Source organism: Polypterus senegalus, chromosome 18 (genome assembly GCF_016835505.1).
Source record: "Polypterus senegalus isolate Bchr_013 chromosome 18, ASM1683550v1, whole genome shotgun sequence".
NCBI classification, from domain to species: Eukaryota; Metazoa; Chordata; class Cladistia; order Polypteriformes; family Polypteridae; genus Polypterus; species Polypterus senegalus.
Genome location: NC_053171.1, coordinates 65081699 through 65092298, shown reverse-complemented (window position 1 = coordinate 65092298; position 10600 = coordinate 65081699). Strand labels below are relative to the sequence as shown.

Genomic DNA, 10600 nt, shown 5'->3' with positions numbered 1-10600 from the left:
ACAGACAAGCGTCAACAATCTTAAGAAGTATGAACTTATACTTCCAAACATATGAGCCTTTAGAAAATCATATAGTCTTACCAGTGTATTTTTTTCTTGCACGTTATCTGGAGTAGAGCCAGAACCATATTTCTGGTTTAAATGGGCAAGAATAGCAGCATGTACTGACGGATCTCGAGCCTGAAATACAAAATATTTTATTATATCTAAAACTAATCATTTTTGACACATTTCTAGTAGTCGGCAGGAAATTAAATCGGATGGCAACTTACATATGAATATTTTTAACAAGTTTTAATGCAGATGTAAACAAATGCTTTTATGCTTAGTTCTTTGAAAAATTGTTAACCAATTAAGGTAAAACTTGAAATAGAAAAATCTGTTTGTACAAAAGAGTGGAACTTCTCAAATAGCGTATAATCAACTCTCTTAAATGGTTTCTTAATTCTTTTCAAAAATCCCTGGTAAAAACCGTTAACTGTACTAAAAAAAATAGATGAAGTATAAGATTCTGTCCTACAAGTACAAAAGGGCCATTTATCAATAATAAAAATACATACATACATTTGAAACCATGGTGGGTTTGCATTGCCGCCTTGTGAATGGGTCCATCTGTTGGTTCTTGGAATTTTGACCTTCAGCCTTAAAGAGATTCAGAAGAGGATTATTAGAAACAGCCATATCCAGAAAGACAACAGGCATCTTTGAAGCTTCAAGACCTGTCATCACTAAAGCAATATAGAAAACTAAGACACCAGACACAGTGTGCTTCTTAAAAAAACACAGTAGGGGTTCACATGTATCTTTTATTATTGTTATTATTACATGTTTACTATGAAACAATCCCTATTAAATCAAAAGGAGACGCTTATTTTTTAAGTGTCATTATCTTTAAAATGTATTTATTGCTTAGAGAAGTGGATGCATGCAGAAAGAAAATTAAAGAGCCAGCACATATGCAAAAGACAAGGTGATCTTGATTCAATAAGTAGTGGCCCAGCCTGTAGGAGTTGAGCAGCAATCAAACTTCCTTTCAGGTTTTTGATTAATTATTACATCTGCATTACTGAACATATTTCCCATTCTTCAATTGTTACAGATTTCTTGGCCTGCTTAATGAACAGACGACTGGTTTGAGGCATAAACTGATTTTAGCCATTCCAAAACATCATAATCTCTCCCTCTCGCTCATATATATTATATTTTATTATATAAAACCCAACGTCTGTCTGTCACGAAAGAACTACTTAATGGATTTAGATTGTTTTTTTTTTCTTCTATAGTTTGCTTGAACATTCCAGTTGATTTTGCGACTTCCCTCATCGCGCTAAAAATCATAGTTTGCTTGCGGCAGTGATTAATAAGCGTGAATCGAAGAGACAGGCTGTGGGCCGAGTGGAGGGGGAGCTAAGACCTCAGGAGTAGGGAGCCAGGAGGTGCCATCCACACTCAAGTGGCCGTCTCCATTCGAGTCGAGTCTGCATGTCTGTCTGGTTTTCACAAGAGAATTATTTAACGGATTTAGATCAGGTTGTTGCTTGAACATTCCGGTTGATTTTGTGACTTCTCTCATCGCGCTAAGTATCATAGTTCACTTGCAGTAATGATTTATAAGCGTGAAGAAAGGGGCTGCGGGTAGGTTGAGGCATAAAATTAATCAATTGGTACTCAAATTATTTGGCACGTTGTCTTGGACAGAACACAAAGATACAGTTCATTATCCTACAGAATTTTTAAATTCCATTAATCCTTCTGGCATGCCGCCCCACAACTTAGCATTGAAAGTAGGAACACCGATTACCTTTTTGTGAAACCTGAGCCCATCCAAATTTTGCAATGGTACCCGTCTCCAGGTCTGTCAACTTCAGAACAACATCATAGATGTGATAATCATCACAGGATGTAGCATTAATCCTGTGTGTTCCTCTAATTGCAACAGACATGTCCTTTCAATTCAAGACATTACAGTTCCAGGTGAAGCTTTGCCTTCCAATGTCAATTAACAAGGCCCAGGGACAGACACTGAAGTTGGCAGTAGTTGATCTTAGCTCACCAGGCTGCTCGTATGGTCAGCTTTACATTGCTTTCTCCCAGGTTAGTTCACCAAGAAACCTATATGTCCTCGCCCCGATAACAAAACCAAAAATATTGTATATCAAGAGGCCCTTAGATAGGAAACTTATCAATATAAATTGTTCTCAATACAAATTACATTTTATTTTTTTTTTTATTGATTTTTAAAGTTTGTTCCGTTTCACTACTACGTGGGCAGAGCCACAGGTGACAGCTAGTACATTCCTATAATGCTTTTTTGTGGCCAGATTTGGTGTAATATGGATTATGGAGGATCATCATCTAGCTGGAGGATGTATTTTTTAATCAAAGTCAACTTTTAGTCAAAGGTGGTTTAGCTCTGGGAAAAACAAAGCCATGTATAGGTCCATGGGCCAGAAAAGAGACGTAATCCTCGACACTGCCATTATCATGGTTATCAACCCTCTCATTAGCAAAAAATGGAAATGAAAATACTAAGCATCAGTTTACAAAGCAATTTTAACCTAATTTCTACAGGACACCATGAAAGTGTGATTTTTCAAATGACCTACACAAGATACACTATAAGTACTGCCTGATAGAAGGTTAACCAATGCCACATTTTCCAACTTGAAAGCCATCCTTAAATTATCTTTTATGTTGTATATTTACAGGTTTCCACTTTGGTTTATGAGAGTGTTTTCTGTAGGTCAGGGCTTCTAAAACCTTTTCAGACCAGGGACACCTTAGAAGTGGGTGCTGTAGATTATGGACTCAAGCCTCCCTTCCCATTAGGAAAACACAGAAAAATCATTTCTTTTCACAAAAGGTAAAACACATTTTTCATGTTTCTTAGATTTAGGAATGTACTACACCACATTTATGTAGAGGCTTGACCCAAGAAACTTTTTTTTTTTTTTTCTCCAATCTCTTAATTAGCTAACTATTTTCATTGTGACTGAGCAAAGAAGGGTAATTAGTGATTAATGCTCATGTATCTGACAGCAGTATATACAAAATGAGTGAAGCAAGGCTTTCTAATGATTTTTATTGGCTCAGAACATTATGGGAGTGACTGGCACAAATGTAAGCTTGTGTGCTTATGCTCATGCTTGGTGCAGTGGGTCTCAGCATGTGTTTAAAAGGTATGTCTTCTACATTACTGTATTCCCCCTTAAAAGTTGAAACACAGTACAGAGCAGCTAGTCAAGTTCCACTTGGCTGTAGGAAAATGTTTAGGATCTGTTGACAGCACACATGGCAGCACTGTCTGGAAACATCATCGTCGTTTGCCATTTTTTAACATTCTAGTCAGATATCTTGTGGTGACTATTTAAGTGAAACTGAGAATAAAGGAGAAAAGAATAACCAAATGGTTGTTACACTAAGTATGTGTCATTTATGAATTACATACCATATTTTACCAATTATATTGGAGACGTCCTTGTCATGTACTGCACTAGGTAGTTTATTTTATAATCTTTTAGTAAACACACACACACAAAAAAAAAAGTAAGTGTGTGGGACGTTCACGAAATGTGGATTATGTGACCCGAGATATTTTTCATATTGCTTTCTGTTGTCCAGTAATGTACATGTAAACACATTAAAAATTCTTGCCCACAACTACAAACCACAATGGGTAAACATATTTTTTCTTAAAATTCATTTTTTGGTGGAGTTTTCCTTTAATACCAAATATGGCATCAACAAAGCGAACCAAAGACTGCTGTTGAACACTTCTTTTAAAGGCAACAACAGAGATTTATACAGGTGTCAACATCTTATATAATGCCAAATGTGTTTTTGATGAAAGACAATGAAAAATAAAGGGAGAAGTAACAACAGACTACATCAAACAATGATGCATTCTTGGAAGCTAAGCTTTCAGACAACTTAAATGTACCTTTCGATTTTAATAATTTTTTGTGTTTCCACATTGTAGTGGTGGCCATTACATGGTTCATTTTGAAAGCTAAAACAAATACTGTTGCAAGAATTAGAGCTTTTTTTATTATTCATGATTTTAAAGAAATCTAAAAGTACACACCAAAATGCTGCACACCTTAATTGTCGAGTTCAGCCCTAAAATGGAATAATAAATGGTGGCTGGAGGCTTTAGAGTATGGCTGCATCTAATCTAGAATTTTCCACCAACTGAGAAACAAAGTGCACCAAGCAACTGTTAAATAAATACCCATGCTGGCTCTTTTGGAAAACATGCACAAGCCACAGTGGGAACATAATTAAGAAACATCTCACTTTTTACCAACAGCTGCACTACCTGCTCCCTACACCTTACTGTGTACTCTAAACAGAACTTTACTATTCTCTGGTACAGCATCAATAAGTACACTCTTTGATTTTCTAAGATTCAAAAACATGGAAAGCTATATGATCAATTCTGCATTTACATGTACAGGTGTGCATCTCAAATTAGAACATCATCTTAAAGTTAAATTATTTAAGTAATTCAATTCAAAGAGTGAAACTCATATATAGATTCATTACACACAGAATGATATATTTCAATCGTTTCTTTCTTTTCATTTTGCTGATAATGGCTTATTGCTAATGAAAACCCAAAATTCAGTATCTCAGAAAATTACAATATTGTGAAAAATTTCAATATTGTAGACTTCTGGTGTCCCACTCCACTCAACTAATTAACCCAAAACACCTGGAAAAGGTGTCCTGAACCTTTAAATGGTCTCTCAGTCTGGTTCAGTAGGCCACAGAATCGACTTGACAGTTGTCGAGAAAAGTGTCATTGACACCCTCCACAAGAAGGGGAAGCCACAAAAGGCCATTGCAAAAGAAGCAGGCTGTTCACAAAAGTGCTGTATCCAAGCATTATTAATGGAAAGTTCAGTGGAAGGAAAAAATGTGTCAGAAAAAGGTGCACAAGCAACAGGGATAACTGCATCCTTGAGAGGACTGTGAAGCAATATGAAGCAAAAGTATCCAGGACATGGGCTACAACTGTTGCATTCCTGTTGTCAAGCCACTCCTGAACCAGAGACAAAATGTCAGAAATGTCTTACCTAGGCTAAGGAGAAAACGGACTGGACTATTGCTCAGTGGTCCAAAGTCCTCTTTTCAGATGAAAGTAAATTTTGCATTTCATTTGGAAATCCATGTCCCAGAGTCTGGAGGAAGAGTGGAGAGGCACAGAATCCAAGTTGCTTGAGGCCCAGTGTAAAGTTTCCACAGTCAGTGATGATTTGGGGAGCCATGTCATCTGCTGGTGTTGGTCCATTGTGTTTTATCAAGTCCAAAGTCAGCGCAGCCAGCTAGCAGGAACTAGCTGAGCTAGCATGCTTCCCTCTGCTGACAAGCTTTATGGAGATGCAGATTTCATTTTCCAGCAGGACTTGGCACCTGCCCACACTGCCAAAAGTACCAACACCTGGTGCAATGACCAGGGCATCACTGTGCTTGACTGGCCAGCAAACTCGCCTGACCTAAATCCCATAGACGATCTAAGGGGTATTGTAACAGGAAGATAAGAGACACCAGACCCCACAATGCAGATGAAGTGAAGGCTGCTTTCAAAGCATCCTGAGCTTCCATAACACCTCAGCAGTGCCACAGGCTGATTGCCTCCATGCCACGCCGCATTGATGCAGTAAATCATGCAAAAGGAGCCCCGACCAAGTATTGAATGCATACATGGACAAACTTTTCAGTAGGCCAACATTTCTGTATTACATTTTTTTTTTATTGGTCTTATGAAATATTCTCATTTTCTGAGATACTGAATTTTGAGTTTTCATTACCTATAGGCTATAATCAGCAAAATGAAAAAAAAATAAATGCTTGAAATTTATGACTCTGTGCGTAATGAATCTATACGAGTTTCACTTTTTGAATTACTGAAATAAATTAACTTTCAATGATATTCTAATTTTTTGAGATGCACCTGTATGTGAGAAAGAGATCTCAGCTTTAAATAATATCTATATCTGAAGAATAATTCCAAGAAAGAGAATGTTTCAATCTGTGTTCCAGTCTGTAAAAATGAACACATCTTTGATTGTGACACACCTGAACACCTTCAGTTCACCTTGCCAAATTTTCTGTATCCAAAACTGTACTAGAGCATGGCAATGATACCTCCAAGGCAACTTAACTTCCACCATTTTGGAACATACATTCAGAACAATATACACTCTAATAATAAAAGTTCTGTCAAAATCAAGAGCCCCCTACAATCAAGACAGAAATGCTACTCCCTAGAAATACAATTTTGTAACATGTAAACTGTATTTAGTTTGTTTTGCTGAAACCATTTCAGTTGTCAGCTATGTACAGTGGGTACGGAAAGTATTCAGACCTCCCTCAATTTTTCACTCTTTGTTATATTGCAGCCATTTGCTAAAAATCATTTAAATTGATTTTACACACAGCACCCCATATTGACAGACAAAAAAAAAGAATTTTTGAAATTGTTGCAGATTTATTAAAAAAGAAAAACTGAAATATCACATGGTCCTAAGTATTCAGACCCTTTGCTGTGACACTCATATATTTAACTCAGGTGCTTTCCATTTCTTCTGATCATCCTTGAGATCACCTTCATTTGAGTTCAGCTGTGTTTGATTATACTGATTGGACTTGATTAGGAAAGCCACACACCTGTCTATATAAGACATTACAGCTCACAATGCATGTCAGAGCAAATGAGAATCATGAGGTCAAAGGAACTGCCTGAAGAGCTCAGAGACAGAATTGTGGCAAGGCACAGATCTGGCCAAGGTTACAAAAAAATTTCTGCTGCACTTAAGGTTCCCAAGAGCACAGTGGCCTCCATAATCCTTAAATGGAAGACGTTTGGGACAACCAAACCCTTCCTAGAGCTGGCCGTCCGGCCAAGCTGAGCTACCGGGGGAGAAGAGCCTTGGTGAGAGAGGTAAAGAAGAACCCAAAGATCACTTTGGCTGAGCTCAAGAGATGCAGTCAGGAGATGGGAGAAAGTTGTAGGAAGTCAACCATCACTAGAGCCCTCCACCAGTCAGGGCTTTATGGCAGAGTGGCCTGTCGGAAGCCTCTCCTCAAGACACATGACAGCCCGCATGGAGTTCGCAAAAAGACACCTGAAGATTCTCTGGTCTGATGAGACCAAGATAGAACTTTTTGGCCTTAATTCTAAGCGGTATGTGTGGAGACAACCAAGCACTGCTCATCACTTGTCCAATACAGTCCCCACAGTAAAGCATGGCGGTGGCAGCATCATGCTGTGGGGGTGTTTTTCAGCTGCAGGGACAGGACGACTGGTTGCAATCGAGGGAAAGATGAATGCGGCCAACTACAGGGATATCCTGGACAAAAACCTTCTCCAGAGAGCTAAGGACCTCAGACTGGGCCGAAGGTTTACCTTCCAACAAGAAAATGACCCTAAGCACACAGCTAAAATAACGAAGGAGTGGCTTCACAACAACTCTGTGACTGTCCTTGAATGGCCCAGCCACAGCCCTGACTTAAACCCAATTGAGCATCTCTGGAGAGACCTAAAAATGGCTGTCCACCAACGTTTACGATCCAACCTGACAGAACCGGAGAGGATCTGCAAGGAGGAATGGCAGAGGATCCCCAAATCCAGGTGTGAAAAACTTGTTGCATCTTTCCCAAGAAGACTAAATACTGAGCAAAGGGTCTGAATACTTTGGACCATGTGATATTTCAGTTTTTCTTTTTTAATAAATCTGCAACAATTTCAAAAATTCTTTTTTTGTCTGTCAATATGGGGTGCTGTGTGTACATTAATGATTTTAGCAAATGGCTGCAATATAACAAAGAGTGAAAAATTGAAGGGGGTCTGAATACTTTCCGTACCCACTGTATAATCACTTATTAATTGCTCATTTATAGAAAGTCTTGAAATTTTTCATTTTAAAAATTGATAAAGGAACCTGTAAACTAAATGTTACAGAATCAAACTTCCAACAAGCAAATATTTACTCATGTAGTCTTAAAAATACATGATAACATTTGCTGTCATTTCAAAGTAGGCTTATATTAAAAAGTTACTACTAACCACAAGTGCTTTTTCTGATTCAACAATGTTCCAGCTTCTGTTCCTCTGATTAATATAACTAAAAAAATGTAAAAATGACTAAAATTATTTCAGGTATCAACACAATCAACTTCATGAACTCTGCAAAAGCACTAAAATAAATTATTTAGATAATGAAAATTATAAATATTAATAAAGAACAGATTTTTGACATTTTAGGAAAAAAGAAAATAACTTGCTGGGTCTTACTACAACTAACTGTAGCTGACAGAAAATGATTTTAAGTACCGTGGTTGAGAATATCTTTCATCATCCAAAGGATGTGAATATCTGAAATTCATATGATCCTAAAACATTCTGTATATTTTCAATATCAAACTCAAAACAAAATGTGAACACATGGCAGATAAACTGAACCATTATTAAAATATAAATGGTAATCATTATTATTAAAAAAACAAGTACTTGAACAGTAGATTAGCTCTGTAACAAATCCCCAGTATGATTAGCAAGTGAATACACATAATATAGAGAAAACTCCAAAAAGTAGCACATAATGGCACCAGTTTGAGTAAAAATAACTTTGTACAGTGGCTATTTATTTCTTTTTTCAAGCATAATACAAAACTTGGGAGCAAGGCCAGAGATTAAATATCATCATGCTCTGCTTGAAATTTGCTACATATTCCATTCTTGTCTCACCTGATAGCAGAGATATTTTTTGTTCTTTGGCGGTCCAAAGCCTCAGCTCTTTCTTCGAGCTCATTAAGCTGATCCTGAATTTGCTTCACTTTTTCTGTATCTCCTGATTCTTCTGCCATGGCCTAAAAAAAAAAAAATTATTAATATCCAAAAAAAAATCAAAAACCAAAACACACACACACACACACACACACACACACACACAACCCAATGACAGAGCAAGCATTTAGATGAACCTTGAAATTACAGCTAGTGTCCATCTCTAAGAATTTAAATGAATGTCTCTGACTTTAGTCATTAGTGTAGTTAAAATACTGACATTTCCCATTTTCTCATAACTGTTAGAAATAAAAAGGCAGCAAACTCTATATTCATCAGGTTTTTGAAATTTGTTAATGTGTAAACTTGAGCATAAAAGCCGGCAGACCGCTATGAACCACTGTAAGAGTTAGACAAACTTTCTTCTGTCTGAATTTAGTCAGCGTTTAAACCAGGAAAAGTTGGTTTCCAAAACTTATTTTCAAGTAAAATGCTAAATCATTGATCATGTGGGAAAAAATTAATACTCAACATAACCTTTAAAGATGAGCAACATATTTGTTGCATGATAAGACAGACAACTAAATATCACCATGTACTACCTTCTCCTTTAACAGCTGAGTTTTCTTCATAGCATAATTAGGAGGTGCTTTGCGAAATCTGTCCTTCTCTTTCACAATCTTGAAAATTAAAAGAAAAACAGGGATGTCATTCAAATTATGGTAAAATTAGATATGATTTAGTTAAAGAAAGTTAAAAAAAGTAAATGCATTCCAACATATTTCAAGACAGAATAAAGCAGTGATGTGAAATTTCTATAGATTAGTATCATGGCCTGAGATACATGTCAAAATTGTATTACAAGTTGTTGTTGCTTCTGTTAAAGTTATGGCTGTATTTCATGGTTATAGGAATGAGAACATCAACAGTACTAGATTTTTAAATATTTTACTGCAGTTCCTTACTGCTAATGATGCAATGGAGAAAAGGAAATGTACATTTTCAACTGTTTTGTTTGCTTTAACAATGACACACATTTTATGAATAAAACAGTCATTAAACATATTGTAAATAACTCGAAATCCAATTGTCAAACCACAACGAAATAATGGTTCATATTAAAGAAAATTAAGTATTCCAGAACATCTTTTTCAATGTGGAGATGGGTAACTGTTCTTCAAACATCATCATTTTTAACTCAAAACTGTACTCTATAGAAAAAAAAACCTTTACAAAAGACAAATTCGCTTTATCTCCTACTATAAGGAAAGAGACCTTACATCTTCAATGTCCTTATCATTGAATTTGTAGTTTAGTGCTTCTTTAATGGCTTGTTCCTTCTTAGTGATTTCATCCAATGTAGGGACTTGCATTCCTGCCACCACCATCTATTAATAATAGTTATTTAAAAAAAAATTACCCACAGACACCCTGCATAAACAGCTTTCCTTATAATCAAGTAAAATCGACAACTCTGCTTTGAGTGCATAATAAACAACAAATTAGCACCCCATCCACTTCAACATAACATTCAACCCTAGCACAACCACACTCAAATCATGAAAAAACTCCAGTTTGGGATGTTAAAAGTCTATCACTAGGACCTTGCGTCTTATTTAAACTCCTTTCACTTACAAAACGTGCATGACAAGAGGTGCAAGCTTGAATTATGTCAAGTTATACAGAAAAGAATCCAGCTGTCTAGAATTCTCAGAGTAGTCAGCTATCAAAAAAGGAGGCTCAAAGACCACTGAGAATCCACTTTACAGTAATCTACAACCACATGAATATCAAACTAAAGTTTTTCTT

The 10600-nt window shown here is 36.5% G+C and overlaps 1 protein-coding gene across 1 annotated transcript in view; it reads right to left on the bottom strand.

Annotated features, from left to right (window-relative positions):
- Window positions 1–10600, bottom strand: part of rtf1 (RTF1 homolog, Paf1/RNA polymerase II complex component) — a 54752-nt gene that overhangs the window by 8512 nt on the left and 35640 nt on the right. The window contains exons 11-16 of the mRNA XM_039741117.1: window positions 10072–10179; window positions 9394–9471; window positions 8753–8874; window positions 8072–8129; window positions 565–642; window positions 82–180 (exon numbers count right to left, since the gene is read on the bottom strand). Coding sequence (XP_039597051.1) covers window positions 82–180; window positions 565–642; window positions 8072–8129; window positions 8753–8874; window positions 9394–9471; window positions 10072–10179 — 543 coding nt within the window. The remainder of the gene's footprint in view (window positions 1–81; window positions 181–564; window positions 643–8071; window positions 8130–8752; window positions 8875–9393; window positions 9472–10071; window positions 10180–10600) is intronic.